General features: G+C 45.0%; 1 protein-coding gene across 1 annotated transcript in view; it reads right to left on the reverse strand.

The window, feature by feature from the left end:
• ADCY3 (adenylate cyclase 3) overlaps positions 1 to 16,788 on the reverse strand; it is a 178,911-nt gene extending 162,123 nt beyond the window's left edge. The window contains exon 1 of the mRNA XM_069728424.1: positions 15,112 to 16,788. Within this exon, the coding sequence (XP_069584525.1) occupies positions 15,112 to 15,795 (684 nt within the window). The 5' untranslated portion in view covers positions 15,796 to 16,788. The remainder of the gene's footprint in view (positions 1 to 15,111) is intronic.
• Positions 16,789 to 19,711: the final 2,923 nt, after the last annotated feature.

Consider the following 19,711-nt stretch of genomic DNA (forward strand, 5'->3'; position numbering starts at 1 on the left):
AAAATAAAAAATTGGGGGCGAAAAGATAATTTTTGTGAAAAAATATGATTTTTTTATTTTTACGGTTCTGCATTATAAACTTCTGTGAAGCACTGGGTGGGTCAAAGTGCTCACCACACCTCTAGATAAGTTCCTTAGGGGGTCTACTTTCCAAAATGGTGTCACTTGTGGGGGGTTTCAATGTTTAGGCACATCAGTGGCTTTCCAAACGCAACATGGCATCCCATCTCAATTCCTGTCAATTTTGCATTGAAAAGTCAAACGGCGCTCCTTCCCTTCCGAGCTCTCCCATCCGCCCAAACAGTGGTTTACCCCCACATATGGGATATCAGCTTACTCAGGACAAATTGTACAACAACTATTGGGGTCCAATTTCTTCTCTTACCCTTGGAAAAATAAAAAATTGGGGGCAAAAAGATAATTTGTGTGAAAAAATATGATTTTTTATTTTTACGGTTCTACATTATAAACTTCTGTGAAGCACTTGGTGGGTGAAAGAGCTCACCACACCTCTATATAAGTTCCTTAGGGGGTCTACTTTCCAAAATGGTGTCACTTGTGGGGGGTTTCAATGTTTAGGCACATCAGGGGCTCTCCAAACGAAACATGGTGTCCCATCTCAATTCCTGTCAATTTTGCATTGAAAAGTCAAATGGCGCTCCTTCGCTTCCGAGCTGTGCCATGCGCCCAAACAGTGGTTTACCCCCACATGTGGGGTATTGGCGTACTCAGGACAAATTGTACAACAATGATTGCGGTCCATTTTCTCCTGTTACCCTTGGTAAAATAAAACAAATTGGAGCTGAATTAAATTTTTTGTGAAAAAAAGTTAAATGTTCATTTTTATTTAAACATTCAAAAAATTCCTGTGAAGCACCAGAAGGGTTAATAAACTTCTTGAATGTGGTTTTAAGCACCTTGAGGGGTGTAGTTTTTAGAATGGTGTCACACTTGGGTATTTTCTATCATATAGACCCCTCAAAATGACTTCAAATGAGATGTGGTCCCTAAAAAAAAATGGTGTTGTAGAAATGAGAAATTGCTGGTCAACTTTTCACCCTTATAACTCCCTAACAAAAAAAAATTTTGGTTCCAAAATTGTGCTGATGTAAAGTAGACATGTGGGAAATGTTACTTATTAAGTATTTTGTGTGACATATATCTGTGATTTAATTGCATAAAAATTCAAAGTTGGAAAATTGCGAAATTTTCATAATTTTCGCCAAATTTCCGTTTTTTTCACAAATAAACGCAGGTACTATCAAAGAATTTTTACCATTGTCATGAAGTACAATATGTCACGAGAAAACAATGTCAGATTCACTGGGATCCGTTGAAGCGTTCCAGAGTTATAACCTCATAAAGGGACAGTGGTCAGAATTGTAAAAATTGGCCCGGTCATTAACGTGCAAACCACCCTTGGGGGTAAAGGGGTTAAAATTAGACCCCTCAAGGATTGTATTATTACTATTACACATTTTTATAGCGCCATTTATTCCATGGCGCTGTACATGTGAAAAGAGGGCAAGTATAGACAAATACAATAAACATGAGCAAAAAACAAGGCACACAGGTACATAAGGAGGGAGGACCCTGCCCGCGAGGGCTCACAGTCTGCAGGGGATGGGTGAGGATACACTAGGAGATCTGGTTCTGATTCAGTAGGTTGAGGATCACTGCAGACTGTAGGCTTGTCAGAAGAGGTGGGTCTTCACGTTCTTTTTGAAGGTTTCTATGGTAGGCGAGAGTCTGATGTGTTGGGGTAGAGAGTTCCAGAGTATGGGGGAAGCACGGGAGAAGTCTTGGATGCGGTTGTGGGAAAAAGAGATAAGAGGGGAGTAGAGAAGGAGGTCTTCTGACGATCAAAGGTTGCGTGTAGGTAAGTACAGGGAAACCATATCACAAATGTATGGAGGAGACTGGTTGTGGATGGCTTTGTATGTCATAGTAAGGGTTTTGAACTGGAGTCTCTGGACAAGAGGAAGCCAGTGAAGGGCTTGGCATAGGGGAGAGGCCGGGGAATAGCGGGGAGACAGGTAGAATACTCAGGCAGCAGAGTATAGGATGGATTGGAGGGGTGCCAGAGTGCTAGAGGGGAGGCCAGAGAGAAAGAGGTTGCAGTAGTCAAGGCGGGAGATGATAAGGGCATGCACTAGTGTTTTTGTGGTGTTGCAGTCAAGGAATGCGCGGATCTAGGAAATATTTTTGAGTTTGAGATGGCAGGAGGAGGCAAAGGCTTGGATATGTGGCTTGAAAGAGAGGGCAGAGTCGAGGATCACCCCGAAGGCACCAAGCATGCCGGAATGGGGAAAGTGAGCAGCCATCGGTCTCATTTGGTCTCATCTGACCACAGCACGTTCCTCCATACATTTGGGGAGTCTCTCACGTTTTCTTGGCAAACTCAAAACGAGCTTTACAATTTTTGTGTGTAAGTAAAGACTTTTTTCTGCCCACTCTTCCATAAAGGCCACCTCTATGGAGTGTACGGCTTATTGTGCAGCTACTTAAGGGTTACCTTTGAGCTCTGTGCCTTTCTGATTAATGCCCTCCTTGCCCAGGGTGAGAGTTTTGGTGGGTGCCCTCTCTTGACAGGTTTGTTATGGTACAACGTTCTTTTCATTTGATGATAATGGATTTGATGGTGCTCCGGGGGATCATCAGAGATTGGGATATTTTTGATTACCCAACCCTGACTTGTACTTCTCAACAACTTTATCCCTGACTTCTTTGGAGCTCTCCTCTGTCTTCATGGTGGTGATTGGATATTTCCTTGGTCTTCATGGTGTTCTTTGGAGATCTCTTTGGTCTTCATAGTGTTGTTTGGAGATCTCCTTCGTCTTCACGGTGTTGTTTGGAGATCTCCTTGGTCTTCACGGTGTTGTTTGGAGATCTCCTTGGTCTTCATGGTGTTGTTTGGAGATCTCCTTGGTCTTCATAGTGTTGTTTGGAGATCTCTTTGGTCTTCATGGTGTTGTTTGGAGATCTCCTTGGTCTTCATGGTGTTGTTTGGAGATCTCCTTGGTCTTCATGGTGTTGTTTGGAGATCTCCTTGGTCTTCATGGTGGTGTTTGGAGATCTTGGTCTTCATAGTTTCGTTTGGAGATCTCAGTGAATTGCTTGCACCAGAAATTTTTAGGGGCTTTATTGCAAGGTGTGAATACATATACACATGCTAATTTTTAGTTATTTTATCCCAGAAATTTAATTTATGCCTAGATTTTTCTCACTTTGCTAACTTAGACTATTTAGTGCTGATGCATCACACACAAATCGGATTACAAAAATATTTACACACAGGTTGTAATGTAAAAAAAAAAACAGGTAAAAAGACAAGGAAGTGAATACTTTGCAAGGCACTGTATTTCTGGATCAGTACAGGATAAGACATTATTTATTTCCGTGCATTATATCTCACTCATACATTTTTCTATGATACTATTACCATCCTACATAACAAAAGTCATGAGTTCGGTGACGCTATGAGGACATTATTATGTAATGTATAAACCTCGGCATTCCGCTGTAATCCTCGCCGCCGCCACTCTCCTATAGGGCACGTAGCTCATATTTACATCCTGACTGTATATACAGCCCATGCATCAGTCATATATTATCTATGCATCATCTGGAGGACGGCTGTATATACAGCATGCAGCAATGCAAGGAAACACCAGAAACCAAGGTCCACAGGGAGACAATATGGCAAGCACTGCTGGGGGTCTGGAGCCTAGAGACCCCTTTACATGATGTCATGATGGATCCCCCACATTATATCAGCAGCCCGGGTGTTTGCATTCTCCTCTGTAGGTATCATGCCCCCGGGGGAGATACAGATGACGCTCTCTGGGGGCACATTCAGGGTAATTGGCGACACCGTGCGATCACACGCTCATTTACACTTGTTATTGTGCGCACATGGCCGACATCATTACCGAGCGCAGTGACAGAGGCGGGCAGCACTCCATAGCACTACCAGTGCAGAAAGAGCACGCTTCTTGGTAGGGACACTATGGGACGGGGGTGGCAAACACCTCTGCCCTCACTCCCAAAGCCGCACCTCTGTCCTCACCCCAAAGCTGCTCCTCTGTCCTCACCCCCAAAGCTGCACCTCTGTCCTCACCCCTAAAGCTGCACCTCTGTGATCACCCCCAAAGCCGCACCTCTGTCCTCACCCCCAAAGCTGCACCTCTGTCCTCACCCCGAAGCTGCTCCTCTGTCCTCACCCCCAAAGCTGCTCCCCTGTCCTCACCCCCAAAGCTGCACCTCTATCCTCACCCCGAAGCTGCTCCTCTGTCCTCACCCCCAAAGCTGCTCCCCTGTCCTCACCCCCAAAGCTGCACCTCTGTCCTCACCCCGAAGCTGCTCCTCTGTCCTCACCCCCAAAGCTGCTCCTCTGTCCTCACCCCCAAAGCTGCTCCTCTGTCCTCACCCCCAAAGCTGCACCTCTGTCCTCGCGCCTAAAGCTGCACCTTTGTCCTCACCCCTATAGCTGCACCTCTGTCCTCACCCCTAAAGCCGCACCTCTGTGATCACCCCCAAAGCTGCACCTCTGTCCTCACCCCAAAGCTGCACCTCTGTCCTCACCCCTAAAGCTGCACCTCTGCCCTCGCCCCCAAAGCGGCATCTCTGTCCTCACCCCCAAAGCTGCACCTCTTCCCTCGCCCCCAAAGCCGCACCTCTGTCCTTGCCTCTAAAGCTGCACCTCTGTCCTCCCCCCTAAAGTAGCACCTTTGTGATCACCCCCAAAGCTGCACCTCTGTCCTCGCCCCCAAAGCTGCATCTCTGTCCTCACCCCCAAAGCCGCACCTCTGCCCTTGCCTCCAAAGCCGCACTTCTGTCCTCACTCCTAAAGCTGCACCTCTGCTCTCCCCCCAAAGCTGCATCCCAGTCCTCACCTCCAAAGCCGCACCTCTGCCCTCGCCCCCAAAGCCGCAACTCTGTCCTCACCCCTAAAGCTGCACCTCTGTCCTCACCACCAAAGCTGCACCTCTCTCTATATAAAGTTATCCTATAGACAGGACTCTGATGTGACTGCGATGTTATAAAGTCCATCCATGTAGTATTCTGCAAAGACGGTGTATCTAATCCTATCCTGTGTGATATTGACTGCTGAGCTGTGTATCTAATCGTATCCTGTGTGATACTGTCTGCTGAGCCGTGTATCTAATCCTATCCTGTGTGATACTGACTTCTGAGCTGTGTATCTAATCCTATCCTGTGTGATACTGACTGCTGAGCCGTGTAACTAATCCTCTCCTGTGTGATACTGACTGCTGAGCCGTGTATCTAATCCTATCCTGTGTGATACTATCTGCTGAGCTGTGTATCTAATCCTATCCTGTGTGATACTGACTGCTGAATTGTGTATCTAATCCTATCCTGTGTGATACTGGCTGCTGATTTGTGTATCTAATCCTATCCTGTGTGATACCGGCTGGTGAGCCATGTATCTAATCCTATCCTGTGTGATACTGTCTGCTGAGCTGTGTATCTAATCCTATCCTGTGTGATACTGACTGCTGAACTGTGTATCTAATCCTATCCTGTGTGATACTGGCTGCTGATTTGTGTATCTAATCCTATCCTGTGTGATACCGGCTGGTGAGCCATGTATCTAATCCTATCCTATGTGATACTGAGTGCTGAGCCGTGTATCTAATCCTATCCTGTGTGATACTGACTGCGGAGCTGTGTATCTAATCCTATCCTGTGTGATACTGTCTGCTGAACCGTGTATCTAAAATCCTATCTTGTTCGATACTGACTGCTGATCCATGTATCTAATCCTATCCTTTGTGATACTGTCTGCTGAGCCGTGTATCTAATCCTATCCTATGTGATACTGAGTGCTGAACCGTGTATCTAATCCTATCCTGTATGATACTGACTGCTGAGCAGTGTATCTAATCCTATCCTGTGTGATTCCGTCTGCTGAGCTGTGTATATAATCCTATCCTGTGTGATACTGACTGTGGAGCTGTGTATCTAATCCTATCCTGTGTGATACTGTCTGCTGAACCGTGTATCTAAAATCCTATCTTGTGCGATACTGACTGCTGAGCCATGTATCTAATCCTATCCTGTGTGATACTGTCTGCTGAGCAGTGTATCTAATCCTATGTGATACTGAGTGCTGAGCCGTGTATCTAATCCTATCCTGTGTGATTCCGTCTGCTGAGCTGTGTATATAATCCTATCCTGTGTGATACTGACTGCTGAGCCGTGCATCTAATCCTATCCTGTGTGATACTGTCTGCTGACTGAGCTGTGTATGTGGTTGTGATGGTGTGATATGTTATGTGGGTATCATTGTGTGTATACTTATATTTTACTGATTTTCATAGTGTTCTCTTGTTGCCCTGTATCATTCCCTGTATTCCCAATATTGTCTAGAGTCTCAATTACCTTCCAAAAGGCTGATAATTGAATTAGCTCACTTACTGTCTGCAGTACCCACCACAAACCACCACAACCTGTCTGACTACCCCTGGACATAAGGAGGTGGCTGGGGAGGACAGGAGCTGGGGAAGTTAGTTCCCCTGTGGTGAGGATGGTGTGAACACAGCACGTCAGAGAGAAAGGGAAGCATATGGATTTTTTATCCTCTGCTGGATTATTGGACTCTCATCTCCTTGGACATTTTATCCTGTTACTGAACAGCATTCGTGGTCTGGACTATTGTGTCCTCAGTGTGGTGGATTGTTTATGGCCTTTTTAGTTTTGCCTATAATAAAGGTCTTGGGATTGTTCACACTTCCCTCGCTCTGTTGATTGTGTGATACCGGAGAAGGACCCCGTGACAACTGGTGGCAGCAGTGGGATCAACAGTTTAACCCAATGCAGAACCACCCACAGAGTGAGTACAGAAATTGGACTGTACCCAGTTTACAAGAGAGAGCCAGAGACCTGGGCCTGAACTACCAGGGACTGACTAAAGAAGCCTTAATTGATCTACTGGTGGGTGCTACCCCGCCACCTCCTCCCAGATGTCTGAAAGACAAGCACTGGAGACAGGGATCCCCACCCCCAAAAGCCAGTGGGTGGTGTGGTAGGAAGAAGAGATGGCGGTTCTGGGCCCAGACGTCTCTCAGGTGTATAAGGAGGAGGCTGCCTGCCGGGCACAGCGGAGACAAGAAGCAATGGAGCTTGAAAGAGGGAATAACATAATGTGGAGGGTAAACCCAATGATCCGGGAGCCTGTACGGATCACCCGGACAGAGTTTAAGCCATTTGATGAGGCTTCCGGAGATGTGGAAGGGTTCTTCAAGGACTTTGAGCAGCAGTGTGCGGTGATGGAGGTGCCTCACTCTGGCTGGATACGTTTGTGAAGAAACCAGATTGTATCTTGATTTCCCAGACAACCATGTTTTTGCAAAACCAAAAGAACTGGCGTTTTATCTGTATATTGGCTTGTGAATTTAAGTGTTTATGTCTGGTGGGTCAAAAAGACAGCCTTGCCCACTGATATACTATCTAACATACTGTGTAAGTAATAATAATAATCTTTATTTTTTATATAGCGCTAACATATTACGCAGCGCTTTACAGTTTGCACACATTATCGTCGCTGTCCCCGATGGGGCTCACATTCTAAATTCCCTATCAGTATGTCTTTGGTATGTGGGAGGAAACCGGAGTACCCAGAGGAAACCCACGCAAATACGGGGAGAACATACAAACTCCTTGCAGATGTTGTCCAAGGAACTCCTGCGCTGCAAGGTGACAGTGTTATCCACTGAGCCACCATGCTGCCCTCTCTGTAACAGTGACTGTACATTGAGTGTGTTAAGCTTTGTTTATTGATGTGTGCTTATATGCTAATAGTGCTACTTAATCCCATCACCATTGTTTACCTTATCTTGATGTTGAACTGAAAGACGCTGGGTAATTCTAAAAATAGCTTACATGCCTTGGGTATAAAAAAGACTCAGAGATCACATCCTGGGAGACTAAAGTAACACAGAGCTACCAGCCGGACATTCTGCAAACCACCCAACAGACAAGAGAAAGGACTGCAACCAATTCATCATGGCACCATCACGAGGGACACTGATCTATGATTCTATAGGAAACAACCTAGGGGTTTTCGGCTCCGGTTGGAAGGACACAGATCTGATCCAGTGACCATCTCTGAACCATGGATATGTTTGGAGAAAGCCAGGTTTGGGACCCGCTGGTCACCTGGTTCCATGGAGATGGTCAGATAAGCCAGGTGGTGACTCTCGTGTCAACTGGCTTTGGACCTTGTATGGACTCTATGGACAGTCCTTGGTCATCTCCTTATGCTTGTCGTTACCTCTTCTCTGTGTGTGCATACACAGATGAAGTAGCGACCCTGGGAGCTCTGACATCATGTCAACTGGAAACACGTGGAGACACAGTGATCTTTTATATGCGCCCATGTAACCAAGCCATTCCAGCCATGGTGGGATTGTTCTGTTTGCTATTGTGTGTTGTACCTTGCTGAGTGATGGAGATGTGGGGGTAGGGAACCGACAACTGCTCTGAGCACATTTCTGGTTGTCACTCCCCCCCATGGTCTTGGATCTTTCTCCACATTTCCATATGGTGTTACTCTGGGACCACAGGGGGGCAGTAGATCCTCCTTCTATATCCCTGGGATTATCTTACTTTTAGATTGTTCTCTCTATTTCTGGAAACTTCACACTAGACCTCCAGCAGCTTGGATTGTGGCCTCTTCACCCTTCCTCCAGACTCTGAGACCTTGATTTCCAAGATCTAGTGTGAAGTCTCCACAATCAGTGATGGTTTGGGGAGCCATGTCATCTGCTGGTGTAGGTCCACTGTGTTTTATCAAAACCAAAGTCAGCGCAGCCGTCTACCAGGACATTGTAGAGCATTTCATGCTTCCCTCTGCCGACAAGCTTTTTGATGATGGAAATGTCATTCTCCAGCAGGACTTGGCCCCTGTCCACACTGCCAAAAGTACCAATACCTGGTTTACCAACAACAGTATCACTGTGCTTGATTGGCCAGAAAACTCGCCTGACCTCAATCCCATAGAGAATCTATGGAGTATTGTCAAGAGGAAGATGAGAGACACCAGACCCAACAATGCAGACGAGCTGAAGGCTGCTATCAAAGCAACCTGGGCTTCCATAACCACTCAGCAGTGCCACAGGCTGATAGCCTCCATGTCACGCCGCATTGATGCAGTAATTGATACAAAAGGAGCTGGACCAAGTATTGAGAGCATTTACTGAACAGACATTTTAGTAGGCCAACATTTCGGATTTTAAAATAATTTTTTAAGCTGGTGTTATAAAGTATTCTAATTTACTGAGATAATGACTTTTGGGTTTTCATTGGCTGTACACTAACAGAAATAAACACGTGAAATAGATCACTGTTTATAATGACTCTAGATCATATATAAGTTTCACTTTTTGTATTGAAGAACTGAAATAAATTCTCTTTTTGATGATATTCTAATTTTGTGAGATCCACCTGTACAAGGCCTCCTCACCTTGCAAAACAAACAGAGCCAGTGAGACAGCACCAGATGCCTTAAATCAGACGATCCAAGACCTGGACTGGAGGTAAATGAGCAGCTGATCCCATCCATCTCTTTCAGCTGCTCGTAAAACCCTGACCCATAATCCAGGCCCATTAAACACCTCTCAGCACTACTTGGGGAACTTCAGGTAGGGAAGTAGACAGTCCCAGTCTCGGATGCCCTTCTCCACTGCTTTCCTCAACATGGCCCTTAAAGTTTTGTCAAACCTCTCCACCAGTCCGTCCATCTCGGGATGGTACACTGAGGTTTGAGTTGTGAAATCTGAAGTCTTGCATAATTCCCTCATGACCTTCTACATGAAGGGAGTCCACTGATCCGTCAGCATCTCTTTCGTCAGATCTGTTTGAGAGAAGATATGGAGCAGCTCCCGAGAGATACACTTTGCGGAGGAATTTCTTAGGGGTATCGCCTCTGGATACCAGGTAGCATAATCCAGGACCACCAATATATATTGATGTCCTTTGAGTTGTGAAATCTGAAGTCTTGCATAATTCCCTCATGACCTTCTACATGAAGGGAGTCCACTGATCCGTCAGCATCTCTTTCGTCAGATCTGTTTGAGAGAAGATATGGAGCAGCTCCCGAGAGATACACTTTGCGGAGGAATTTCTTAGGGGTATCGCCTCTGGATACCAGGTAGCATAATCCAGGACCACCAATATATATTGATGTCCTCGTGTGGTCTTCACCAGGGGCCCCACCAAATCCATAGCTATGCGTTAGAATTAAACCTCTATGATGGGCAACTGTACTAGAGGACTGCGGACGTGGGTCACCGGGGAGGTCAGCTGGCAGGAACAACAATTGCTCATAATTTCTCTGTAACACCCAGGCCAGTAGAACCCGCTCCTGGGTCTTATCTACCCGTAGATAACCACCCAACACATGGGAATGAGCCATGTCTAACACGCTGCGTCTATAGGGCCCTGACACCAATAAGTGATCTATAAAAAATAAAGATTATTATTATTATTATTATCTATCACCTCACCCGTTGGTTACTCTATAAAGCAGATCCCCATTCATAGTAAAATGCAGGAACTGACTGTCGGCCCCCAGCTCCTGAGGCACACCGTTCAACACTGTCACATTTTCGAATGCCCCTTTAAAAGTTAAGTCCTTGAGTTGGGCAGTTTCAAAGTTTCCCTCGAACACTTCCAGCTCAGGGATGTTGGCCTCGGGGGATGCTACCTAATCCTCATCGCCACACACAAGCGAACCTCGTCTGATACGGCCTGCACCCTTGGTTAGGGGTGATTTGGCTATCGTCTGAACACCCAGGTGGCCACATTTTCACTACAACAATGCAAAGTCCCATCCTATTATGGGGTGCAACAAGTCCTTGACAACCCCTACTTCCTGAGACACTGTGCCACAGTTCGTGCTTACATCCACCCGGGCCACAGAATAGTTCTTAGGATCCCCATGGATACACCAGATGCCCACCACCTTCTCAGGTACCAGCCGATGAGGAAGAGTGGCCCTTATCAGGGTCACCAAACTTCCTGAGACCAACAGTCCTGTCACTCGCACCCTGTTAACAGACAATGAGCATGCCTGAGGGCCCTCACCAGGTTGGGGGACCGCGCTGCAGGCAAAATAGGTGCAACGCCAGACTATGACTTTTCCGGCATTTAATGTTGATAATGTCACCAGCACGGACTTTCGGCAATACTTCCCCCACCCCTTTAGATCTTGGACGCCCCAACCCCCTTTAGGACCCCCAGTATGGAGTAGGCTGCTTTCCCAAGGAACCCTCGACACCCTGATACCTCTCGACTAGTCCTACCAGTTCATCGGAATTCCTGGGATCACCCTGGAAGACCCAAGTCTGTATTAGCCTCGGAAGGGAATGCACAAACCAGTCCATTACCACTCGCTCTACCATCTGGGCAGGGGTAGAGGACTATGGCTGCAACCATTTTTGGAGCAGGTGCAGTAGGTCAAACATTTGGGAGCGAGGAGGTTTGCCCCTGTAATACGCACAGTGGTGGACCCGCTGTGCCCTGACAGTCATCGTCACCTCCAAGTGCGCCAGAATTTCAGTTTTTAGCTTTCCATATTTCTTGGCGTCTTGCAAAGCTAAGTCATAGTAGGTCTTCTGGAGTTCCCCCGTCTGCCCATTGATCTAGAGGAAGTTTCTCCCTCTCAGCAACACTTTCAAAGATGGTCAAAAAGGTCTCTATGTCATCACCTGGGGTCATTTTCTGCAGGGCTCTCCTTACCGCCTTCCGGATGGAAAAATCGTCCACTAACCTTAGAGTCGGAGCTGTCGCCGTGCCACGACTGGCCTCCGTGAGCAAATCAATCAGCTTCTGCTGTTGTCGGTGCTGGTCCCATTGCTGCTGCTAGAGCTGGATCTGCTGCATAAGTAGCTTACTCGTCTCCTGTTATGCCAGCTGTTGCTGCTGTAGCTGCTGGTGTTGGGCTTGCACCTGGTGTTTCAGCTGGTCCTTTGAGCTGGGCATTATATTGATGTGGTGTCCCATGGCTGTGTGTCCACTAGTTGGGCCCAGTTCTTCTCAGACCTTATCCACATGCATGTCACTTGACAAATGGTAAGGTTTTTAATATTAGAGTTAGGACCATCCCAATTACGGTCACCTTGGAGTGGTGGGATGGCTTTTGCAATTGTTTTTTATTAAAAACATGATAACTAAGCACCTTATATTATTTTCATGCACTATGCTATTTATTTACTGCAGGGTATTTAATCATTATATTTCTGTCTTTGGGAAATACTACTCGCCCGAACCTTGAGAAGGTCCAGAGCAGGCATCTTGGAGGTATTCAGTTCATACTACTGGCACCTCTTGGGAAGGAGGGAACTGAATCTGTGATCACTTCTGCCAAACCGCCCAGCGAGAGATCAGCCCCTGGCTCAAGAACAGCTTCAGCCAGGAAAGCCAACATCCTATCATGATCCAGTTCCCTCCACTGGCTGGGAGGCGGTGATCCTGGGTTTGATCTTCCGGACACCCTCCCCGAACCCCAAGAACATGGCCAACAAAGTCCTAGGCATCGAATTTGGCGAGGGTGATTACCCCATGGAAAACTGGACAGGCAGAATCAAAGTTGTCGCCCAAAGAGTGGACCAATGGAAGGGTTGGTCTTTGACCCTGACGGGAAGGGTTGGCCTGTGCAAAGCTTTCCTGCTCCCGTTGCTAATCTACCTGGGCAGCGTCTGTGTCTTGCCAGAGCCTCTCTGGACTCAGGTCTACAGTCTGTTCTTCCAAATGTTATGGGGGAATAGACTGAACCTGGTCAAGCGGAAGGTCACTTACCGCACGAGGAGACTAGGAGGATTGGATATGGTGAAGTCCATGGTGCTCCCAGTGAACACCTTTTTGAAAGTTAACGTGGCAAACCTCTGGAAAGAGAGGGCTCCTCCGTGGGTATTCTCCTGTAGTGGATGGTTTCAGCCTATCTACCGGGAATGGGAGACAGGGGGAAGATTGAAGGATCTTCGCACACCACGTGGCCCATCTCTGGAGGGGTTTATCCTTGGGGGAGGCCTTAGTCCGTTAATACTCCTATATCCTGGTGGTGGGCTGATGTCCTTACACGATAGATTTTTGTTTTGTATTTCAGTCTTCTGAAATAGGTTTGCAGACATAGACCTTGAGTGGTGAGTACGTAGGTTGTGTTCTGTAATGTTGGTTTTCTGACTGTGTATATATTGTATATATTGTGTATAATAAAGGGTCTTGGTTAGGTTGGGTGGGGGGAGTTCAACAGCGCTGATAACAGACTGATCTGGCCTGGCCCAGGCCTCGCCTGCGGAAAAACTTTGGGGCTTGATTCTAACTTGGAGAATCCTGAACTTTGCGGCCAGAGCTGGATCAGGGGTGGCAGGATAGTTAGTATAGATGTATGTTTTATATATAGTAAACAATTTATTTTTAAATAAAATAAATTATATGTTAATTATAAATAAATTAAATAAATAATAAAATAAATTATATGTTAATTTTGTATATTGTGTAGTATTTAGGTTTGGTGTAGGGTGAATGTGGTGGTGTAAGGGGGTGGCTGTCAGGTATCGTAGTTGTGTCATGTGATGTGTCTATATATAATAAAAAAGACTTACACTCTATTACTCCCTGTTATCAGCCATTACTGGAGGAGGCGACTGTAGGACAGGAGACCACACTCTATTACTCCCTGTTATCAGCCATCTCAAGCTATCGCTGTATTATTTAATAGCATTCGCAGACCCCCTCCCTGTCCCCCATGATCACTACTTTTTGTCTCAAATCTCTAGCGTTGGGAACCATTTTTATACACTTGTACCACATGACAGACACTCCTCTTATAATGCTCCAGCACTATTATAAGCTCAGGAAATATAATATACAGGTCTGAAATACAGGGGGCGCTCTATAATGGAAGTGTATTTTCTAAATATACCCTCGTAAGGGGAATAACTTAGAAATACAAGCCAAATCAAAGGTTTCTGAAATCTTATAGAGAAATAAAAAAAAATATACAAGGAAAGATAAAAATGAACAACAAAAACTTAAAATAAAAATACTTTAAAAAAAAATGAAGAAAAATAACAAATTAAAAAGGAAATTAAAAAAAAATAAAACATTAAAAAAAAGACAAAATATATTCATAAAAATATTGCAACAGGCCTCAACATGATTCTGACTCACCAATTGCTGCCAACATCTTCAATCGATCCTCTCATGACAAAATGACCAAAAATGTCACAAATATTATTTTTTTCCTGTATCGTAGATTCATAAATGACAAAAATCCACATAGACGATCCCAACACTTCAACAGCTCGAACATAAGAGACGCCTCCCCCCATAATAATGCTATTTAATCAATGCTCTACTTATTACACCCCCATATTTAAAATCGCTTCAAATCTTAAGGGGCTCTTGGTGCTCGCATACCCGAGGATGTGTAACGCAGCAATGGTCATACTCATAACCTTCTAATATTGGCTAAGAAACAATTCAGATTATTACTGATAAATGTGGAAACTCTGACCTCTGGGGGGGCAGCAGAATTGGCTGTATACATCTATCAGATTTATCAACATCTATACGAAGAGAATCCTCGTGGGTGGGGCTTACGGAATGCAGCAACTGCCCACAAGGAGTCAATTTTGACAGTAGCTATTAATTTGCCCCTTTACGTTACCATAATTTACGTATCCTTTATATTCATGAATCTATATTAAGGGAAACCTCTTCATCCCCCCCGGAAGTATGTCAAGAAAGTGTGTGAAAGAGAATATGGGGCCCTTAGAACTATGTCAATACATTGTATTCAAGTGAACACAGGAAATGCTCACAGTTTGTGCTACGCCATTGGCCCCATTTTGGGCAGAAACTGTCAACATGGAGGACGTAAAATGATTCTGGATACCCCTTCTACATATCGTGGTCCATGGATGTACTAGGTGTAAGGGCCCCTGGAATTAGATTTTGGGGCCCAACCATAAAACAAAGTTTTGGACATCCTTAGTGTCAACTTTGCATCATTCATGGTGCTTCGGTTTCCCACCCCACAGCGAGTCCATCAGAATTTCCAGTTGGCATCAGCCGGGCACTTACCTGGCGTAATAGCGCGTTGGTATCCATTGAACCCTGTTGCTGTTGGGCGATGGTGACTCCCAGCACTAACGTGTGTATCCCGCAGGACACAGTGGTGATCAGAACAATGGGGGTGAGGCGCAGGGGCAACGTGATGAAGAACGAGAACACAAAAAAAGCCTGCCAGCCGACTGTGTCACTGGCCTCGTGAAAACGGGCAAAGTTAAGGCCAAGGTAAGAAAAAATCTGAGCAGCAATCAATATCCAAAGGATGTAGGGGACAAACTTGCGGGAGATGCGGTCCGGTAGTAACCCAAACTTGCATAGGACAAACAGAAGAAGGTGCGCCAACAGCCCGACGGCGGCCACCAACGTCGATGCCAACTTATCTTGGGTGTACACCACGGCGCACATCACGATGACGTAGCAATCAAAAAGAGCGGCAAAGACCACCAGGACCAGCAACGTCTCATGGCGCTGCCGGCGGAAATAGGTCTGATAGAGGTTCTCCAATGACTCCGGAGCAAACGTCAGCCGCATAAACCTCGGCAAGCAGAGGCAGCAGCCCGAGCTTCGGACTGTCACTTCATGTGTCCGTCCCACACCATGCTCCGGGTCTGAGGGCAAGCTGACCGAATAGTCCGCCGAATACTCGGCTGAGTACTCGGGCTCCGAAAAGGCCCGGTTCCTGGGCATCTTTGCCATAAATGATATTGCCGGTAGGTTGCCTTCCGTAACAACTCAGGACTTCTCAGACCAGAGATTGTAGGTTCATGGCTTACTCAACCATGGCCGACACTCATCTTCTTTAGGTTATGCTCCTCTTTCCTTCGAGTCCATGCCAACGTCTTTAGGCCCCAAAACCGGTTTCCAGATTAGTGGATATACCTGGCCACATCCATAGGTATCCAGGAAAGCCTCCAAAGAAGGTCCTCAATGCCAGGCCAGATGTTTCTTCAATAGAAGGACATGGACAAGAGACCCACGACCACCACCTCCGAAACCAAGACCCCTACCAGATCCTCCAGGACAGGTGCATGGTGGGTTCCTCAGCAGGATGAAGATGCTGGGATCTTCTCGTGATCATATGTTCTCCTCTCGTCTTCGCTCGTTTTTTTCCCCCCCCCCCCCGTGTGCAATCTGTTGTTTTTTTGTTTTTTTTTTAATCAAAGAACAGGATGTAATTCCTCCCAAAGCCTGGATCTTGTGTCCTCAATCAGGCACGACTCGTGACAGGAGCCCAAGGAAAATAATCAGAACCCACCACGTATGGACGAACATCCCCCCGCCGCTTAATAGGGAATTAGGATCAAAAATGCAACAGTGGATGGAAGGCGAGGAAATGGGAGAAGAAGGCGATGAATTCCAGGGATGGGATCTCTACATCTCCCCGTCAACTCACAGCTGGACATTGGGATCCTTCTTCTTCTCCATAAGGCAGGAGAGCCGTCTCTGTGATCTACCCTCTCCTGGGAAGCACACAAAGGACAGGAACAGGTAGATGTCACAGCCTTGCATCCAGCTGTCTCTTAGGCAAATCTCCTTTTTTGGGGGGATATGTTGCTGTCTTTTCTTGAAGAGCAGGACAGGGACAGCTCTGTGCACAAAAATCCTTGCTTTAGGTTTGGCATTTACATCACATCCATCTTTCCTGCTGCTGCTGCTGCTGCTGCTGTTACTGCTGCTGCATCCTGCAACAACCTCCCCCCCTTCTTGCTGCTTGCTCCTCCAGTCTCATGTCTTGTGGGGTGGTGGATAATGGGTGCCATCGCCACCTGCTGGACACCGGTGAAACTACAAGTAGAAACCATGAGGTCACTGTACGCCACCTGGTGGACATAGCTGGAATTAGTGGAAGAAGAGAATGCTGCTATCAGAGGGATTGACCCATACTGCTTTATTATAACATAGGGGCCATGTTCCAGTTATTGCTCTTTATTATAACATACATTAAAATAATTACACTAAGCCCTTCCTGTTTCAAAAAAATCTTATTTCTGGGCTATCTTTTTTTTTCCAAAAGTCATAACTTTTTAATTTTTCCTTTTATTATTATAATTTTTTTTTTATAATATAATACTTTATAATAAAATGTGCGGTACAATGATTAAAAAAATACAAATTCTGCCATTTTTTTTTTTTTTTTTGCATTTATTGTGTGACAAAATTGGTATCATTTCTCTCCAGGGCAGTGCGAACATGGAGATAACAAACTTAATATTAATATTATTATTTTATATATATATATATATATATATATATATATATATATATATATATATATATATATATATATATATATATATATATTATTTTAGTGGCTTTAAAAAAAATTATAAACTTTGTAAAAGAAAAAATTTTTCGCTTTGTATTGCCACTTTTTTTTATTTTTCTGCCGATCGAGTTTATTGCTACCATTTAAGAGCACCTATAGATTTTTGATAGCTTTTCATTGCACTTTTTGGGGGAGGTTCAGTGAGCAAAAAAAAAAATGCAATTTTTGAATTTTAATTTTTATGCAGCATTTATCGTATAAGTTAATGATGTTGTATTTTCATAGATCGGACTTTTACAGATGTGGTAACGCCAAAATATACTTATTTTTTTTATAGGGGCAATTTTTCGTTAATATATTTTTAATATTTTTTTTTTAATTTTTGTATTACTTTTCACTTTAGTATTGCGATATATAGTACAAATATTGGTTTTCTGGATGGTTAAAATATTGGTACATTTTTGTATACCCTAAGATATAAAACCGTTGTCTAGAATTATTAATCCATTTTTTGCATCGTTCCCCTTACTGGAGTAACTCTGCGATTTTTTTATTTTTTTTTTATTTCGTGCAACGCTTTGGAAAATTCAGCGCTAATAACTATCCGCCATTGTTTTTTTCAGTGCTTTTAGGCACCATAAAGGTTAATACAAGTTTCAAGGACTGACTGTACAAACAGAGAACAGGTGTGAACAGGTGCAAGCGAAGAGTAAACATCTCCAAGTATAAGTAACAAATAAAGCTGCACTCTGTAGCGCTATAGCATGCAAACATGAAATATATGAAGTTGGAATTGCATTACTGCTCTAGAAAACAGGAAAAACCAAAGATACTAAGGGCATAAATCGGTCAATTCATTTGTGCCCAGCAGCCACGACAAGGCGATCCTCTTTGCTGGGAACCTGCCTAACATGATTCCTCTCCTAGGCGGAATCCTACGTTTATATGGGTAGATAGCATCCTGCTGTGATTAAAACCGCCATATGCTGATGGGTGGAGGGCTCTGTCAGAATTGGACAATTTATGCCCTAAATATCTTCGTTTATGCCCCTGTTCACACCTGTTTGGAAGTGACGGATAGTCTTTACTATTTGTATACAAAGGCTCTCTGACAGTGACGTAATGTGTCACCATAGAGGTCACCGCACATTGAGGGACCGGAGGAAGGAGGCGAGTAGAATGTTTTGGTGGTTGTTTTGTGCAGAGACAGAATGGGGAACAAATATACCAGAAAGGGGCACAGGATGGGAGACATATATACCAGAAAGGGGCCCAGGATGGGAGACATATATACCAGAAAGGGGCCCAGGATGGGAGACATATATACCAGAAAGGGGCCCAGGGTGGGAGACATATATACCAGAAAGGGGCACAGGATGGGAGACATATATACCAGAAAGGGGCCCAGGATCAGAGACATACAGTGGGGCAAAAAAGTATTTAGTCAGTCAGCAATAGTGCAAGTTCCACCACTTAAAAAGATGAGAGGCGTCTGTAATTTACATCATAGGTAGACCTCAACTATGGGAGACAAACTGAGAAAAAAAAATCCAGAAAATCACATTGTCTGTTTTTTTAACAATTTATTTGCATATTATGGTGGGAAATAAGTATTTGGTCAGAAACAAACAATCAAGATTTCTGGCTCTCACAGACCTGTAACTTCTTCTTTAAGAGTCTCCTCTTTCCTCCACTCATTACCTGTAGTAATGGCTCCCGTTTAAACTTGTTATCAGTATAAAAAGACACCTGTGCACACCCTCAAACAGTCTGACTCCAAACTCCACTATGGTGAAGACCAAAGAGCTGTCAAAGGACACCAGAAACAAAATTGTAGCCCTGCACCAGGCTGGGAAGACTGAATCTGCAATAGCCAACCAGCTTGGAGTGAAGAAATCAACAGTGGGAGCAATAATTAGAAAATGGAAGACATACAAGACCACTGATAATCTCCCTCGATCTGGGGCTCCACGCAAAATCCCACCCCGTGGGGTCAGAATGATCACAAGAACAGTGAGCAAAAATCCCAGAACCACGCGGGGGGACCTAGTGAATGAACTGCAGAGAGCTGGGACCAATGTAACAAGGCCTACCATAAGTAACACACTACGCCACCATGGACTCAGATCCTGCAGTGCCAGACGTGTCCCACTGCTTAAGCCAGTACATGTCCAGGCCCGTCTGAAGTTTGCTAGAGAGCATATGGATGATCCAGAGGAGTTTTGGGAGAATGTCCTATGGTCTGATGAAACCAAACTGGAACTGTTTGGTAGAAACACAACTTGTCGTGTTTGGAGGAAAAAGAATACTGAGTTGCATCCATCAAACACCATACCTACTGTAAAG

Source organism: Ranitomeya imitator, chromosome 5, assembly GCF_032444005.1.
Source record: "Ranitomeya imitator isolate aRanImi1 chromosome 5, aRanImi1.pri, whole genome shotgun sequence".
In the NCBI taxonomy this organism is placed as follows: Eukaryota; Metazoa; Chordata; class Amphibia; order Anura; family Dendrobatidae; genus Ranitomeya; species Ranitomeya imitator.